The sequence below is a fragment of the Diabrotica undecimpunctata genome, chromosome 3, assembly GCF_040954645.1.
Source record: "Diabrotica undecimpunctata isolate CICGRU chromosome 3, icDiaUnde3, whole genome shotgun sequence".
Taxonomy (NCBI): Eukaryota; Metazoa; Arthropoda; class Insecta; order Coleoptera; family Chrysomelidae; genus Diabrotica; species Diabrotica undecimpunctata.
Genome location: NC_092805.1, coordinates 109,051,667 through 109,072,068, shown reverse-complemented (window position 1 = coordinate 109,072,068; position 20,402 = coordinate 109,051,667). Strand labels below are relative to the sequence as shown.

The window sequence follows — 20,402 nt, the reverse complement described above, 5'->3', positions numbered from 1 at the left end:
AACTCTCCCAGGATATCTTGAAAATTTATTTAAATGGTCTATTTAGTGATTTTTAATTTTATCTATATATATATATATATATATATATATATATATATATATATATATATATATATATATAGATTTAGCAAAAAAGTTAAAGATTAAAATCACGTCTTACGTTCGCGCCTTACTGCATACTTTCATGCTGTATGATTTCTGCAAAAAATGAAAGAGATGTATAAAATAAAATTATCTGCATTTTTATTTATGTACATTCATGTCGTAAAGTTAATAATAAATGAGATAATTTCATAATTATGCATACCCCTATCTTTTATTTTTCCATTAACTCGACCGCACGAAAACATTTGTAAAAAAGAAATTGTAGGAAATCCCATTTGCAACAATTTTCCTACTCCTCTATAGCTGAGACAACACTTATGGATGTATTGGATAGGCAGGCGAGTTACAAAACATTGACCTGCTCGATCACCAGATTTAAATCCTCTATATTTTTCATTTGGGGTTTTCTTAAGTCCTTAGTTTATTCCACTTCCGTCGAAAATGTTGATGATCCGAGGAACTGAATTATAGCGGGCTAAGAGGCAATAAGAAATACTCAAGGAATATTTGCGCAAATACGACAATCAATGAGGCGAAGAGTTGAATCTTGTGTCACGTCTAACGCAGATCATTTTGAAAATCTGTTTCTAGCCTTGCTCCTATTTTAAAAATTTTATTCGTTTTACTTTCTGTGATTGTTATGGGTTAATATTGTTGTATTAGAATATTAGATAACTCTTAATAATGTTTGGCAAAAATGAAAAACACGCAATACGATTTTTTTATTTTTTTTTTTTTAAATTCAAAAATGACTTTTTACTTGAAATATCTTGAAATATTTTTTTCTTTAAAAAAATTCAGATTATTACCTGTATGCACGCCAATGATGAATATAAGATTCTTATTTGTATGTCAAAAAATGTGCAATTACTACCTTTTAAAACTTACCAAATTACAAAATATTTGTGTTGCACTTATTTTATAACACTCTGCATATTGTTTCGTACATATTGATTAATAAGAAAAATGGTTAATTTTAGAAATAACCAACTTACATTGACATGTGGTCCTGTACCAAGTGCATAGATAACACCTTCAGCAATATCTTCAGGCCTTAGGTCTGGCATATCATCTAATTTCTCCTTAGTTCCATCTTGTGGAAATCCCTCGGTAAACTCAGTACGAACTAATCCTGGGCTAATGCTCTAAAATATATGAAAGACTTGAAATATAGAAATTTAGTATAACATAAACTTACTTATTTGATTTATTTATTATTATTATTATTATTTATTTTGATGTTTTTTAACTTGGCATTTATTTCAATAAGTAAATATTTATTTATTTATTTTCACGGTAGAACCATTTACAATAAAAAAATCCAAAAAATAGTAAAAAATAAAGATCATGTACAATAAACATCAAAACAACAACAAAAAGAAACAATTTAATAATAAAAATTTGTACATCAAAACACTATATCAAATCAAAAAAGATAAAAAATATCACATATTTAGATTAATTAGACTCGTAAGTTGCCTTTTGAAAACATTAATACTCCAGTCGCCAGAGACGAAAATGCCACTGAACCTCTAAAATCATACGAATAAGTTGAATTTTGCCGAGAATGTCAATTTTAGGACGCTAAAAAAGATACAAAAAAGTTTACCACTTTTACTCCTGGACTTTCTCTTAAAACCCCCCTCGTAGAGGGGGGAAACGGAAAAAATCGATTTACTAAGAATCTATACGCCATAGAAGAAAATGGTACAAATAAAAAGTGTAGCTGAGGTTATTTAGAACAAAAATGTCAATTAGCACTTTTTATGTAGAATGAACCGTTCTCTCAGAAACAACGCAGGAAGCGATCGGCGATTATGAATGTCAGTTACGCGCGCGAAATCAATGTTCAATAAAATTTGTATCAGCTCGACGGTAAAAATTCAATAAACACAATTTTTATAAATGTGTTAAATAAATAACCGTGGCGCGATTTTTGCCATTTTTTCTGATTCTTATGAGATCAATACAATTTATCCAATTTATTAACCGGCCACTATGGAGTTTAGATTACTAGAGCAAAATCTTCAAAACCTTCTTCTTCTTCTCCCTACTTTATAAATAGGCTTAATGCCTGTTTTAATTCGGTTTTTAGCCTCAATTGACGTTGTCTGACCGTCTATTCTTCGGTCGTCCCAATGATCTTCTTCCATTTGGCGATTTGTCTCTTGCTATTCGTACTATTCTATTTTCTGTCATTCTTTCGATGTGTTGATTCCATTCCACTTTTCTTCTTTTGGTCCACGCGTTTATTTCCTCTATACCACATCTCGCTCGTATTTCTTCACTTCTTACTCTGTCTCTTAGAGTTTGGTTTGTTATTTTTCGTAAGATTTTCATTTCTGTTGTTTCCAGTAGTCTTTGTGTTTTCGCCGTATCTGCTCTTGTTTCCGCTGTGTACGTTATTATCGGTCTTATTGTTGATTTATATATCCTGGTTTTCGCTTCCGTTGTGAGGTATTTGTTTCTCCAGATTGTGTTGTTGAGACATTCTGCTACTCTGTTTGCCATGTTCACTTGTTTTTATACTTCTTCTTCCACTTTTTCGTAGCTTGACAGTTTTATTCAAAAGTATTCAGTTTCCATCACTTGTTCTATTATTTTGTTATTTACGACTAGTTTACATCGTCTCGGTTCTGCTGATATTACTATCGCTTTAGTTTTCTCTGTTGAGATCTCCATGTTGTATATGAGCGCCGTATCTTCGAGTTCTTTAATTAATCTTTGTAGGTCATCTTTATTTTCGGCTGTGATTATGGCGTCGTCGGCGTAGCATATTATCCTTATTTCCTTTTCTCCCATTCTATATCCTCTTCTTTTTTTAACTTTCTTTATGATTTCATCCATTATGTGATTCAATATTAATGGGCTCAGCGAATCTCCTTGTCTAATGCCAGTTTCATATTTGATAGGTTGCGATAGTTTTCCTTTACATCTTACCATAGCTATGTTATCTTTATATATATTCTCAATGGTTTTTACTAAATCTAGTGATATTCCCTTTTCAAATAATAAATGTATCGCGTCCCGAATTCTCACTCTATCAAACGCTTTCTTCAAATCTATCAGACACATATATGCTGGTTTGTTGTATTCCAGCGACTTTTCTTTTATTTGTCTTATTACAAAAACTGCATCCGTGCATGATCTACCTGTCCGAAATCCTTGCTGTTCCTTTTGCAGAGATATTCTTTTGTTTATTTTTGTCGCTATTATTCTTGTGGTCAATTTGAGTGTTGTATTTAATAGATTTATTGCTCGATAATTATTGGAGTCTTATCTCCTTTTTTGAAGAATATCACCATGATAGCTCTCCTCCATTCATCTGGTATTCTGTTCGTGGTGATTATTTTATTAATAAGAAGTTGCAGTTGTTGTACAAGGTGATCACCTCCATATCTTCAAAACCTATAGCATGAAATTTTAGTTTTGGTCACAAATGTGAAGCATTTGGAATATGCTTAAAAAACGCTGAACTTAAATTTTCACATTACAATTAATATAAAACGTTTAAAACTACTCTTTTTTAATTACGCTAGCACATTTTTGAAAAGTATCTACCTTCTGCTACAAATTACATCCAAAACCGTCTACTTAATGGCATTTTGCGTGACGTGCGATTGTTTGTAATGTAAAAGTTTAAATTCCTAGTTTTTTAGTCATATTTCAAATACCTCATATTTGTTTCCACAACTCAAAATTGAAATTTTATATTATAGGTTTGGAAGTTGGTCTATAAAAATGAAAATTTCACTACGACCGGTCAATAAAAGTGATAAATTTTATTAATCTCACGAGAATCGTAAAAAATGGCAAAAATCGTGCAACGTTTATTTATTGAACATATTTATAGAAATTGACTTCATTCGCGGCAAAAGACAAAAATTGCATACAAAAGCTGCACTCCTCACCTATGCATTTTTATTTTTGTTGATAGGACACTTTGATCAAAAGATATCCAATTTTTACCGTCAAGTTGATACAAATTTTAATAAACGTTGATTTTGCGCGCAACTGATATTCAAAATCACCGGTCGCTTCAAGAGTTGTTTCTGAGAGAGGGGTTATTCTACATAAAAAGTGCTAATTAACATTTTTATTCTGAATTATCTCAGCTACATTTTTTATTTGAAACATTTTTTTCTACAGCGTACAAATTCTTTGTAAATCAATTTTTACCCCCCTATGAGGAGGCTTTTAGGGGGAAGCCCGGGGGTAAAAGTTGTAAACTTTTTTACATCTTTTTTGGGTTCCCAAAATTTACATTCTCAGCAAAAGTCAGCTTGTTTGTATGATTTTTAGGTGTCAAATCTCTGACGACTGGACTATAATGTTTGGACAGAAATGATCCAGTAGTAGGTCATTGCACGAGCTGAGCTTTCTCGCCAAGGGAAAATGACGGGCATAATCAGTCCTATGAAAAATAATATAAAAAATGCAGTGTGTTGAGTTCTATGTATTGTGTTTAAGTACACATTGGCTAATAACGGGGGACAATTAATAACGTTGTTTAGAATTTTAAACAAAAATAACATATCAGCACTCAAACTGCGGTTCTTCAGTGTAGCAATGTCAACTTGACAAAATTATTACAGAATAATTTATGAAGTAATTTTTAGTATTTCCTATATTATTATGTGCTTTAAAAGCTAAAGATCTTTCCGCTGAACGCTCTCCAATCCATCAATGTAGACTTGATGAAACAACAGGGAAGTATTCAAGACCTCAAGCAGTACAATAATTTGAATACAATAGGTTGGACTTTTACGATAAATAAAACCAAGATTACAAAATCCTGTTTCCCTAATTTTAAGAAAATGGCTTCTAAAATACACCCAAATCTCTAATCTCAGTAACTGAATTTAAGAGTACATCATTAAGAATATATCTATTGGCTATTAGATTATTATACGACCAAATTAAATACAAGAACATTTAGATGGGCTTAAGCTTAAACCATTTTGTTTCGACCATAAAAATATATTGTTTATATCATCTTGCAAAAGATCTTGATCCGAGTTATCACGTACACAACAAAATAACTTAAGATCATCGACAAATAGCAGAAAGTGTGAGTGTTTGAGAGCCTTACCAATATCGTTAATAAACAAGTTAAAAAACAACGGACCACAATTAGACCCTTGTGGGACACCAGAACAACAATGGAATTCTTACGAAATATAATTGTTAATACGAACTTGCTATGTACGTCCCATCAGAAAACTTTTACTTTTAATTAAATTAACAATGGGGTCACCAAAGCCAGATACATTTGCAGTTTGTGAACCAAAAGGTTATGATTAACTCGGTCAAATGGCTTTGAGAAATCAATGTAAATGCTGTTGTTCCGTTTCGCATCTATATTTATTTTAAAGTTATTTATCACAGTGGTAATATATTCATTTTTTTGTCTGTGTTCAAACATACGCGCCACAACTGGAGCGCTTTGTGTTTTTGCCCGTTGAGGTAGAAGCCAGCTTTTGGCGCGAACAACCTCACTTCGCCATATCAACACTCGACCAAGTCGGTCGGTATTTTGTATAGTCGGCTTTTTAACCATTGTAATCATAACATACGTAATAAAAAGTGTTTCAACCCCCTTAGTTTTTTCTTCAACTGTCGACCTGAATTTTATTTTCAAATGCACCCAACAAGTATTATTGGTAATTGACAATGTTTGTTACTGTTAGAAAATCCATGTTGTTCATCAATAATTATGTTTCTGCAAGTCCAGTTGAGATTTATCGATACCAACAAAAAGTTTCGGGATTGCTGATTGAATAGTTATACCTCTATAATTATTAACACACTTACGATTGCCAGATTTATAGATAGGTGTAAGAAAACTATTTTTCCAATATTGTGGAAATAGAGATGATGACAATGATAATTTGAAAATTTGTTCTAAAGGTTTACAAAGGGAAAAAATACAGTTCTTAATAAGCGCTGCAGGTATTATACCATCAGGCACTGAAAAATATATAATTTTTGAACTCTGAATTTCTGAACCCTTCAAAAACATCAGTCAGACTAAATTTCAGAATCTGGAAATCCACACTATATTCCAATTCAAAATTAGGTAAACTGTACTCACTATCATTATATGTACTTGAAAAATAAGTGGCAAATAGATTGCCTATTTCCTCATCACTTTACTAGCTATTTACATTTACATTGTTAGAGCTAAACGTCCCCACCTTTCTGGGGACGTTTAGCACTAACATGCCTCAAAAAAGAGCGAAGATTACTTGAAAGATTTGCTTAAATATTCTCTAAATAGTTTGTATAACATACTGCTTTAAAATTCCTATGAGCTATTTTTTTCTGTTGACAAGCTCAATTAAGTCTCGCGAAAACCAAACTGGAAAGTTCAATGATTTAACCGGTTGATAGGAAAAAACATATTGATGGTATCATATAAAATTTGCTAAAAATTTTCTATGCAGCAATTAATATCTGATTTATTTAAAACCCTGTTCCAAGGAATTGAGATAATTAATTAAAACTTGATAATTACATTTTTTAAAATCATGACAGAAGACATCATATTTAAGAAACAAATTTAAATTGGCTGCATTTAACAATATATTATAAGCTGAATGATGTTGCGAAGTATTAAATAGAATATCAGGTGTAATCGACACAACTGCGTTCCTCTAAGTACAGAAAATTAGATCAAAAATTTTATTTTTAAGGTTAGGCAAAGCATTTACTTGTGACATATTTTGAAAACTGTAGCAAGTACAAATATTATTTGCAAGAGAGTGTTGCGGACATTCAACTGTAACACCATTATTAACATTATCCCAGAATGCCTCAGGTAGGTTCTAGTCACCACAAATACAGAATCCACAATCACTGGATCTATCTGCTAAGTCCAACATACAGGTGGAATGCTCCTCATATACTGACCCAGATGACCGTGGAGGAAAGTACACAGCACCAATTAACTTTTTAGTGCCACACATTACCCGTGTAAAAACATGTTCCACAGAGGAATCGATAGGCCTAACCATAATTGAATAAAGGCGCTCATGAACAGCAATAAAAACAACACTACCACGAGTCTTTGAACTAGTTTGAGTATCCCTTTCATGTCTAAATAATGTAATCATCTACAGTTTGTAAGGGTATAATTTGCCTACCACATTGGGTATCACTTATAGGGGTTGAAAGTGGGAACTGATCAATTACTGGGCTGGAGATAGGGTAAACAAACAAACCGAAACGTTTGCGAATGGCCACTCTTGATTTGGTTGGAGAGCTGGGTCGTAAGTTAGTGAATAAACAAGGGACTAGATTGGGTAACTACAAAGAAATAAAAAAATACTTACATAGATTTCCTGGTCAACACACACAAGAAGGTTCCTAAACTATTTCAATGTGGACGCCGTTTAAAAGAATCCTCTTGCTGAATAGAAAGAAAGGCTTTTCCTAAAAAATATTAAAGGGTGAAAATATTTTTAAAGGAAATAATTCTACTACTCCTGGTTTAGAGAGAAAAGTTACATATTTATTATTTCTTAACATCAACAGTTATTACAAACAATATTAACAAAATTTATCAACAAACCTTACAATGGCGCTATTTGTAACGATTTACAACAAGCTCCAAACGTTGGGAACACTTCTAGGAATTTAAATTATTATTAAAATGAAAATATCTAGATTATTTAACGGAGCTTACATTGAGATTAACCTTTAAACAAAACAATTCAAATTTATGGCTTTGTACCAAATGTCCGAAAAGGATAATACTGACTGTCATATGTCGAAATGAAATATTTAACTTGTTTTGAAATATTAATTAATTATTGTTAACTTTATTTAAAACAAGACTGATATGACAATTGGCTTATCCATAAAACTTATAATTTTATTTATTTATAATTTTTGTTAGTTTGTCATGAAAGCAAATTTTTTTTATTAATGAAAAATGTCTATTTTTACTTTTAACAAAAAGTACCTTATATCACTCTGGCTGATGTATTTCCTTTAAGAAAGTTTTTGGGATCGGAATTTAACCAAAACACTGCAAACAAACACACAACTGTGTCCCACTTAAGCTGAAATTGGTTTACCATGGAACATAAATTAGACAATTCTTGGGAAGTTGGACACTGGTTCGGAATTCAGATTATCCTGGATGACAACAAACTGCAATCTTCAAAACTCGGCCACTCTATTTCTTCTTAAAACCATGTGGACCTCTCAAATGGTTGGAAACGCCATCTTACAAATCTCTCAGATAAAACAGCACAAACAATCGGTGATAAACTCAACAAACACCGCCAGATCGCATTTTGAGTACAACTTCACCTTTCAAATCAAAAACATTTGCCGGCTTTGAAGACTACACCCGGAACTATCTCTTCCAAATCTAAATCCTTCCTTGACTACACTTCACTGCTTACTAACTGATTTTCGATGACAAAAAACGAATAACGAAAAACCATTACGAACTTAAAAATTCGGACTAAACAATGACCTGACTCGTATCGTGGTCTATTGCAGAGTGATATCATTCTTAAAAATCGTTCGCCTCCCCGCATAACTTTCTCACCAATCTAAGTGGATATTTATTCGACGCGCAGTATTAAGTGGAATCAATATCAAAAAAATACCATCTGCGTTATATAAACAAACTTAAAATAATTATATTATCAATTTCAGCGACGCAAAAAGATTAAAAATATTTTTCGGTATTTTAATACATATGAAAGGAAAATAGAAATGCTACAAGTTAACTTGCAGGAAAATGTCTCATAGCAGTTTCCTATTGTTTCAAGATTTCAAGAAAGATGATATAAATGAAATAAATAAATAAATAATCACCTTGTTGGAAGGTCACTGGACGATGCCAATAGTCGAGTCGGTATGGTTGTAGCCTCATGAGGTTCTTTGATAGGCTGCTTGGAAGGTTTTTTTAATCACGATTAGCTAGATACATACTAAGGTGCATTTTAAACGATGCAGAGAACTTTTAATTCAGATGCAGATCTTCATCATTGGAGTCCTTTACTTTACAATTGTCTTAAGAATGATTTATAAATTAGGATTAACCTATTAACCAGTAGAGTGATAATATTATCACTCTACTGATTACACCAAAGTGTTTTCGTTTTGTCAGTATGTGTTTTTCCATGTTAATATGGTCGTTACCATAAACGCATAAAATAAACGCTTAGTAACGAGGTACTTAGCGTTTGATATGGTCAATGTGTTTTTTGAAAGTTGTTGGTTATTTACTGTATGTTGTATGATGGAATGTTTTTATGATTGTTGAACTTTTTTTTAACAGCATCAACCGCTAGGGTTATTAGAGGGTCGACATTTTTTTACATATAGACTAGGCGGGATCTGTAGAAATTCAGACCATAATGGACATTTTCCATAGGAAGCTATTTTTTTGCTGGAATCCCTTCAGGATGTGCCCAATATCGATAATCACGATATGCGCCAGTCGCAAAACCTGTCCTAAATTTTTTATTTAACAAAATCTGAAAACAATTGAAAATTTCTCATGTTTTTGCTCCTATTTTCGTTTATAATTCGGAAAATATTAATCCTAGAGAAAAAATTATAAGAAGTTAAAAGTTTCGTTATTCAATTTTACACAACATTTCGTTAGCTAGAAATTGAAAATTTAATGTTTATTGTTGAAAAATAGCAATAATTGGAAAAAAAGTACAAAAAAATGAAGTTAATCCTTTAAATGTTTTCGACTTTCTAAACTTGACTTACAAGCTCCATATTCCCCCTAGAAAAACTTTTTAATATGTTTAAAACGTGTGCTAAATTTTGTTAACATTGGTCAGATAGGTTTTGCATAATAATTTTGCAATCCAGCCTACTGGAAAAAAATCGCAAATTTTCAAATTTATAATTAAATAAGGCTCTCAGATAGTTGCAAATTTTTTTATATATAAAGGAAGGCTCAAACTTTCAAACGCTTTTTGTATAATTCAAATCGGTTCACTAGGAGAGCCTAGAAATTTTTTTAAAGTTTTAAACATTTTTTATATATATTAGGCTTATAAACAAATTGAATTTGTATGTTCATAGAAACTAATTATCACTGATTTGGATAAAATAGACACATGGAATGAGTACATTGAGGAACTGTTTAGTGATGAAAGGCCCGATCTTGAAATTAAAGAAGTAGTGCCAGTACTTGACATTGGACAAACTATGGACGAAATTGAACGAGCAATAAGATTAGCAAAGACCAGGAAAGCGACGGGGCCGGATAAAATACCGAGTAAAATAATAAAAGGCTTCAAAAATTCAGAAATGATATCTCATTCATATTTTTAATAAAATTTATGAAACTGGCTATATACCAAAGGATTGCCGTCGACTTTTGTGACGTTACCTAGAAAAGCAAATGCGAAAGGATGTAGTGATCTCTTTAAACCTAATCAGGTAATAAATCTAGCTTTGCAATTAATAGTAGGCTTTTGTGAAAGATTAGATCTTTTCTACTAAACAATATGTGTACGGTAATAGATCCATCAAGTCATAGAATGGAAAGACCTACGAACGCCTTCTTTGAAATCTACAATATATCTAAAAGGTAGATCATCAAAATCAAAGTAGATATTAAACAGAGTAGTCTGCTAGTGAATGGTAAAAAGATATTATAACCATATATTGTACTGCGTGTATTATTGCATATTAAAAGTAAATACTCACCGTTATCTTGATGGGGCTTTTAAAGTAGCACAACTCTTGTCTTAAACTTTCTGCTAGAGCTGTAACAGCAAATTTTGATGCTGGATAAACATTGAAATTGGGCTTGGGCATTACAGGTACGTAATGCCCTGCTATACTATTTATGTGAATAATGTGTCCAGCTATCTTCTTTTGACGCATTATCTTTATAGCTTCGCGCGTGCAAATACATAGAGCCATAACGTTTACTTCAAAAACTCGCCTCCAATCATCGGTTGAACCCTCTAAAACATGTTATTCTAGTTTTAACTCTAGAACAATTTTAAATATCCTAAAATAAGTAATATTCACTTTGTAATAGAATAACTACCTTTCTATAAGAACGGTATGATGTAGCATGTAGGATCTTAGACTGGAGATGAGAACAACAGGTGGTGAATCAGATACAATTATAAAATATATAATATATTCAAAGAACCACCTGTATCTCAGTATGTTCGCCTTCTTCTTCTTCCTTTGCCCTATCCGTTTCGGACGTTGGCTATTAACAAGGCTATTTTGACTTTGTTTACGGCACCTCTGAACAGTTCGGTCGATGTTAGTCCGAACCATTGTCGCAGGTTATGCATCCACGAGTGTCGTCTTCTTCCCGGTCCCCTCCTACTGTCGATTCTTCCTTGGACTATTAACTGTAGCAGCCGGTACTTAGTATGCCTCATGACATGTCCGAAGTACTCAAGCTTCCGTGTCTTTACGGTGAAGATTATTTCTTTGCTTTTGCCTATTCTCTGCATTACTTCTACGTTAGTGATGTGGTCTGTCCAGGATATCCGAAGAATACGTTCGCCTACAGTTTTCAATGAGCAGGCCATGTATTTAGGATAGAAGAAAACAGGCTTCCAAAAAAAAACTGTTGAATGCAAGAATGCAGACAAAGAGACATATTGGCAGACCGAGAAATCAATGGAAAGATGATATGAATGAGGGCGCAAGAAATCTCCTTGGCAGTTAATCGTGGAGGGGAATGGCTGGAGACTGCAACGAATGGAGAAGTTTGCCGAGGGAGGCCAGGGCTTGAAATGAGCTGTACAGTTAAGGGATGGAAAACACGAACCAATAATTTTTATGGGAGATGTGAATGCGGTAGTTGGGATAGAAGATAAACATAATTTATTTTGCTACAAAAGAACAACTCGTAGTGACTAATACATTTTATAAGCTACCACCAACATGCTTATTTACTTGAATACATGAACTAAATGAAACAATGAAAATATTACCTGACAATATTATCCTGAACCACGACAATCTGACAAGATTCCGGTCATCTGTAAGTGTCACGTAATTGGACCAAAGCACGAAAGAAAAAAATTCAGAATACTTTTTTAATTTTTGACATCATTGATGTGAGAGTTATAATATCATCGATATTTTTTCCAAATAAAAATGTAGATGTTGTTAAAGTACATTATTTGTAAGTCTTTTTACATGTTTATTCAAATGTAGTAACAGTTTTAAGTTATTAATTTCTGTATACTGTCAAACATTTTAACTTTTACTACAATGAATGTTATTATTTGTTATCCATACAAAATAAAGCTGCTGAAATTAATCATCCGCAAATAAAATGCAATGAGAAAGAAAAGCAGCAAACTCTTCTTTGAACTGTTTCTATAATTCACAAAGTCATTTGTGATATCTTAATTTATATCTTTTCTTTGAGTTTCCTGATAGTTTGTAGTCTCTTTTGGTATACTTTACTTCTCAAGTATCCTCATAAAATAAATCAAAAATAGTCCAAAACATCCTATTCACCGATTCGGTAAGACGTTCTCACCAAGACAGCATAGTATGAAGACGCACTGTTATAGTTTCTTCGAACAAAAAAATTCCGTAATTTCGTTGTCTGTTATTCCTGCCCAAATATTCACTTTAATTGATAAATCGGTTGCACACTTTGCTGTTCATCGTCAGGTCTCCGAAAAGGTTACTGAAATAATGCCAATACAAGGAATGTAGTTACATAGTTTTAAAACGCTCAATTATGCTAGGCTATCATCTGTAGGTCATCAGCTTTAATGTACATCAAAACTTGTGGAATGTTTCTTGAGGAGACAGTTAGGTTGAACGTTTACAAATATAGCGATACCTCAGTTCAATAGTGTAACAAGTCAAAAAAATTCAAATTTTAGTTATTGCAATCATGGAATTCGTTATACATATCGCACTAATAATACAATAGTGTCGTAACTCAAAAAAGATGATTTTTCAGAATCAACGAAAAACTCATTTATCATTTCCTATTGCAGGTAAAAGTGAAGTTATTTAAAAATTTTGAGTTAACACTGTATTGCTCTAAGCAAAATGTTCGAAATGAAATATTATTTTTAATTATGACATTATTTATGAAATATTTTGTGTTACTACAATTTGATTTACTATTTTTTTTCTGCGTTTTACGTTAGTTTTTGGACTTAACAACAACATTGGATCTAAAGAGATTGTATTACACGTTAACAATTACCTAGAACTATTGTTTTTGATATTAATAAATAAATCAAGACTATTTTTAATTAAGTTTATATTATAATCAAACAAATTCAGATACAGATAACAAAATACACTATTCTTGAACATTTTGTACTTAATCTATATATTTAACAAAATAAACCTTCCAAAAAAAGAACACGAAATCCAGTCATATTTAAGTAATTTTCAGTCAATTAAAAAGAAATACTTAAAAAAACAAATTATTTAGACTTAGTTTGAATTAGTCTAAAAGTAAATTATTACTGATTACAATTAAATACAATTTTAATGTTTAATTGGTCAAAGCCTTATAGCAAGTTGCACGATAATTCTTGGGTATTACATTTTTGTCAAGTAATTCCTTTAAGTTCCTTTTCTTATTTTGAGTTAAATGTATCTTGCTTATGTACTCTCGTGTCAAACCATTAGCAAATAACGAAGTCTGATTTTCAGTTCAAAACTTTTTGGTAGTCTTCATCTTCGTAAGAGTTCTTATAAAAGAAAGTAAATGGATGTTTGTTTTCAACACGAAATATCTTAATATGAAATTTTATTTTGTCTTTCTCCTCATTAACATTAAAATTGTTACCCTACTCTTCTTGAAGTATTTTCGGATTGTAAAATTTTTCATTAGTCATTTCAGTCACACTATACGGTGTGCCTGTCTTTTTAGGCGTCTGAATTAATGCCATATATTGTTGTGGGACATACACTGGATCAGATTTTACGAAACGCTTTACTTGCTTTTCTATGACGCTATGCACATTGTCACCCTCGTTTTGAGAGTGACCGCAAATCAGAAATTTATGGGTTATGTTTTTGAAATTCATTTTCTGACCTGCGTACGCTTATGCTGTAAGGACGTATTAATTTTTTTGCTACCCGCAACAATTACTAGATAAAAATATAAAGTCCAGTTCTCTACCAGGATTAGCCTGTATAATTTTTTCTATATATTACAGAGTACAACTCCCAATCTCATTATCTGTTTCACTGTTTGCGTCAATTTCTTGAAGTACTTGATGACTCGTAAATGATGAAGGTATAGGTGGTGGTTGTACTTTCCCAAAGTCACTGTTTTCTATTTGGGCACCAGGTTCATTATTTGTACTCTCCAGTGAGAGGGTAAAAAGATTTTCTGCTCGCAATCCTCAGTATTTGTTGCCATAGCAACAAGTAATCGCTCAAGACTCATGTATTAAACCTAAAAATGGATCAAGTAATATTATTAGATTGAGTATAAAGGTAATTGAGTCGGTCAGATAGCCAAGCGAGCTGGGCGGCCGATTCTTATTCGCTTCACTGTCAAATAGTTCAGTGGATGTGGGTTCGAGCCCCAGCTCGGTGTACTGAAAAATAAAAAAGGTTAACCCAGCAGTTTAAAATTCTAGATGAATCTTAGGCTTAGACTAGAATATGCTGGTGTCTGATCAGCCTGTGGTGGAGCAGAACGGCAAGAGATAAGGGCTTGCGTCTCGGTGATACTCCTCCATAGATCCCTACTGAAAGGGCGTGGCGCCTAAATACCGGTATATATATATATATATATATATATATATATATATATATATATATATATATATATATATATATATATATATATAAGGTAATTGATGCAAGAATGTCATAAAGAGTGTAGTAACTCTAAATTTATAAAATACAGTTGTTGGTAAGCTTTCTTAATAACACTGTTACATATTTTAAATGAGTTATTACTATCCGGTGATCGATAAATAGATAATGATATGTTTTACAAACAACAACAAAAATGATTTAAAGTGATGATTCAACAATAATGTAGCATGTCAAAAATAATGAACTGAACCAATAATAGTGTCGTTAGTAAAAATATTAATTTTAAAAGTGCTGGTGTAAACCAGCAAAAGTGTAATAACTAGAAAAATAACAATATCATAGTTAGGTTCAAATCAACAAGAATGTAATAACTCGAAATATAGCTATGAAAATTACATACCTGATTCAGCAATACCGTGGAAACTCGAAATGATGAGCAAAGCAATACATGCGTTCCCGATCACTGTTGGTCGCAACTAAAGATGACGCGATATTGTGAGGAGGGTGACGACAGTCGGTCAGTCATAAATAACGTCTTATGGCTCCTTCTCTTAGTCTTTTATTTTACTATTAAAACGACATTTTTATTTACTTACAGGGAATTGAATTTTACGTGTGAATAAAGTGTTACGTCAATTTCGAAACATTTTGAGTTACGGCACTATTGTATTATTAGTGCGATATCTCTACGAATTTCAATACTGAAATAAGTCGAAATTCATTTTTTAGTTCGTAGAGGGCGTAATCAATTTATGTAACAACTCCAAATTTATAAATGTTTTAGTTCAATGGTGTAACAACTTGACTTGTTACAATATTGAACAAGAAGGATTATTCTTTCAATGTGACATGTTTCTTAGTTGTTACATCTTTCTCCAAAAATGAGTGAATTTAAATTAACTATGAATAAAAAGCCTTTTGACTCCCGCGGTGCATTGATATTACATTTAGCAAGAACCAGCGTTCAAGAAATCAACGAAAATGCAGTTGTAAGAAAGTTTTTATGCAACAGAATTAAACATAACCCCACTTTTTATAAATTATAAATTAAAATTATAAATTATTATTAAAACACTAAGAATATAATAAATGTGCACTGAAGAATATTGGGGCAATATGAAATTGTAGGGAGAATCATCAAGACCACCTCCAGATACTGATGGTAATGTAGTAATCGAAACAATGATTAGAAATAATAATGTGGAAGCATCATTAAATTGTTTATCTAACAACTTGTTTGATTAAGAAGATAATAGTTTATTTCCCGATGATAACTTACAAGAGACAAATAGTACTAAATATACAGAGGAAAGTAATCAGGTATGTATTAGTTTTTTATTTTTGTAAATTATAATAAAATTTATTATTCTATAAAGTAGATTCTGATTATATTTTAATCACCTGTTCTAGGATGGTGATACGAGTAGTGTTGTTGGAGATAGTGACCACAGCATCACCTATAAAAATTAGGTACCGCCGGCCGATTATGATGTGAATGTTCCTTTAAGGTCTAGTAATTCAGAGGTAGACATTGACGATAATATTGTAAATGTGAATTTATTACAAACTAAAAAATTTACCAGGAAAAGATTAAGTGATTCTGAAAACTGGGAAAATATATCAAGAAAAGAAAACGAAATTTGGAAGAAGAGTACATCAATGCAGCAAATAAGAAAATTGAAAAAAGAAAAATGTTAACTTCATGTAACGATAAGTGCCGACTGAAATGTGCAACTAAAATATCTGAAGATCAACGTAGAAATATTTTTAAAGCTTACTTGACAGGCAAAGAGGCTTCATTGATTCACGTATTTCTGAAATATCGCCAGTATACAGAACTACAAAACAAGGTAATAATATATCTAAAATATACTTTCAGAGTCGAAGATAAAGAAGTATTCCAAGTATGTAAAACTTTCTTCAAGAATACATTAGCCATCAACAATAGGACTATCATGGGAAACAAAAAAGGATCAAAGAAGAAGTACTTCAAGGAATAAGAGACCACATCAATTTATTTCCGAGAAAGAAATCACGTTACTGCCGAGATCTGACAAACAAAGAATATCAAGATGGAACTCTGAACATTTCTACTAATTATCGCCTTTACGTGGAAAGCTGCACGTTAAATAATAAACAGGTTGTCAAAATTTCTATGTATTCAAAAATATTGAATACAGAGACTAATATCGCTTTTCACATTCCCAAAAAGACCAATGCAGCTTATGTACTAGTTACACATTTGGAAATAATGAACAGAAAAATGAACTGAGAAGCAAATATGAGGCACAGTTAAGTGAGAAAGATTTAAGCCGACAAGAAAAGATTCAAGATTTGTAATCAGGTGAAAACGTTTTCAAGTGTTGTGTTTCGATCTTCAAGCCGTTCTCCCTACTCCTTGTGGTGAAATTAGTAGTTTCTATTATAAACGAAGAGTGTCTACCTAGTTATAACTTTTTACTTTGCCGTGTTTGAGATAAAATCAAAAATTGTATACTGCTTTTTCTGACATGAAGGAATTGCAAAGAAGGGGGCAAATGAAATTGGTAGATGTATCTATGGTTTTTTGAAAAGTGAAGCATGCAAAGGAGAACATGTTATTTTCTACTCTGATAACTGCGCTGGGCAAAATAAAAATAATTTTTTCGTTTGTATGTAGGGGAGGTGGGCCTAAGACGGGATACTTTTCTTTTGAAATTTTCTGAAGCACAAGTATAAAGTCAAATAATACTCAATTATGGTGCTTGTCTCTTATTAGTCAATTATGTAAAACATTGTTAACAAACTTATGAATAATTCTGAAAAACGTAGTCAGAAAAAATTTATATTCAAACAGATGCAGAGTATCTGATATTGATATATTCCTAAAGTTAATTTTTATAAAAAGTATTGAAACAAAAGATTATTAGACATTATTTGCACACATCACATACAAATGTCTCCTCGTTATCCTCGGCACCGGCGCTTAATAAAATTAATAATATTTAATAAAATTAAATATGGCAGCCCAAAGTTTAAGTAGTGCGAATTCAACCGTCAGTTTGTATCCGCAATTAACATCTACGAAATTTTTCGTCCTGGAAATTTAGATTAGGCAATCTTCTAGATGTCAGAGGTGTTAAAGATTTGATTACCACAGAAGTAACTGCAACGCAACTAGCAGCTTTATCAAGAGACGAGCAATCTCAGCATAAAAAGCATGATGCAACAGCGAGATCTATTATTGTCACATGCATTACAGATGAACATTTAGAATATATTCGTGATTGTAAGTCAGCTTTCGAAATGATAAAAAATTTAGAAAAAGTTTTTGAAAGAAAAAGTATTCTTTCTCGTTTATATGTGCGAAAAAAGTTATTAACCTTGAAATATAAACAAGGCACAGAGTTACAAAAGTTTTTCGTTGAGTTTTGTTTAATACGTGACCTCGAATCCACTGGAACCACAATAGAAGAAGATGATAAGGTTTGTCACCTGTTGTTAACAATGGCAGATACGTTCGACACCGTCATTACTGTATTAGAAACGTCAAATGACAAGTTAACTGTTGACTTTGTTAAAGCAAAATTACTTGATGCAAAACTGAAGTTGAAAAATAATGAAAAAGTAAGTGAAGAAACCCTGTTGCTCATTTTGTGGACTTGAAGGCCATTTAGTGTCCAATTGTTTCAGAAAAAACAATAATCATAGAGGTAACAGCAGTGGAGGTAGATTTTTTCGTGGAAATAACTATTCCCGTGGCAGAAGAACTGGTAATAATATACAAAGTAAGCATAATGTCCATGCCAAAGTAGCTGAAGATGAAGTAAGTTTTAACACAGCCCTATCAGCTGAAGATCTCAAGAATGATGACAACCAAATTTCATTTATAATAGATTCAGGAGCATCACAAAATATGTGCAGTGGTAAATATAAACAATTTATAAGTAACATTGTTAAAATTGAGCCTGTTGGCATTAAAAGAGCAGATGGAAGGGTAATGAATTCTTGTAAAAAAGGTATGTTAAAAGTTTATTACAATGAAATTCCTATCAACATTGATGTACTCATATTAAATAACCCAGAATATAGTCTATTATCAGTTAGTAAACTAAACAATTTGGGTTTCACAGTTGTATTTAAAGAAAATAAGTCTGAAATAAGAAAAAATAACTTTAAACTTATTTGTTGTAAACACAAAAGTAATTTATTTGTTGCAAATTTTCATTTAAATAAAGTGCAATCCAGTTTAGTAGCAAAGCATAGTAATAAAAACTTATGGCACTTACAGTTAGGACATGTAAATAGAAGGGGACTTCAATTGTTGGGACTACCCTATTCTGATGAGCTGTGTGATTCATGTCTACAAGGAAAAGCCACAAGGCAACCTTTTAAAGAAGTTTTGTACAAAAAATCTTCTAGAGTTGGCGAACTTTTACATGTTGACACCTGGGGTCCGTCCAAAGATCCAACATTTTCTGGTAAGAAGTATTACTTATCAATTATTGATGATTTTCCACATTTTAGTGTTGTATATTTAATGACAAGAAAATGCGAGAGTGAGTCGCATCTTATTAATCACATTGAAAAATTAGCAGCAGAAGGAAGGAGAGTACCTAGAATAAGAATGGATATGGGAGGAGAGATGTCTTCTAAAAATTTTTAAAAACTATTGTGTACAACATGGTATAGTGCAAGAATTTACAGCTGGGTACACACTTCAGCAGAATAGTATAGCAGAACGATTTAATCGTACTATTTTAGACAAGGTAAGAGCCATGTTTGTTGAAACAAATCTTCCTAAGAGTCTGTGGGGAGAAGCAGTTAGAACAGCTGTTTATCAGCTCAACCGAACCCCATCACGAGCAATTTAACTTCAAGTACCAGCAGAAATATACTTGAACAGGCTTGACTTGTCTAAACTCAGAGTTTTTGGTTCAAAAGTATGGTACTACAACCTACCAAAGAAAAGTAAATTAGAACCAAGGGCAAGTAAAGGTGTAATGGTCGGCTACAGTGGCGCTGGCTATAGAATCTGGAATCCACTGACTAATCAAATTAAAATTTCAAGAGATGTGGTTTTCGATGAATCACAATATAAATATTCTCCAGAAATATTGTCTAATAATCAAAATACTGAGGAAATTTTACCAAGCCAAGATGAATTGGAAATATTGGAAGAGACAAATTATGAAGATAGTAGAGTCAAAATATTAAGAAATATCACTGAAAGTAATTCACAAGATGAAGAACCAGTAAATGTACAAAATACCAAAACTAGTTTCTCTAATAAAGAAATAAAACCACCTTCGAAGCTCAAAGACTATGAACTTTATTATGTATATTGTTTAGTTACATCAACCCCAGTAACTTATGAAGAAGCAGTGGAGAGTGATGAATGGAAGCAGGCAATCGAAACAGAACTTGAATGTCACGAAAAAATGGACACCTGGACTGAAGCCACAAAGGTACCTAATAATCAACAAAACATAAATACAAAATCAAATTGTGCCGATATTTTCACTAAAGCTCCTTCAAAT

General features: G+C 32.1%; 1 protein-coding gene across 4 annotated transcripts in view; it reads right to left on the bottom strand.

Moving 5' to 3' along the window:
- LOC140437209 (farnesol dehydrogenase-like) overlaps positions 1 to 20,402 on the bottom strand; it is a 123,110-nt gene that overhangs the window by 4,105 nt on the left and 98,603 nt on the right. For all 4 annotated transcript variants that reach the window (XM_072526577.1, XM_072526579.1, XM_072526576.1 and 1 more), the window contains 2 exons: positions 10,801 to 11,063; positions 1,101 to 1,250 (listed from right to left, as the gene is read on the bottom strand). In XM_072526577.1, the coding sequence (XP_072382678.1) occupies positions 1,101 to 1,250; positions 10,801 to 11,063 (413 nt within the window). The remainder of the gene's footprint in view (positions 1 to 1,100; positions 1,251 to 10,800; positions 11,064 to 20,402) is intronic.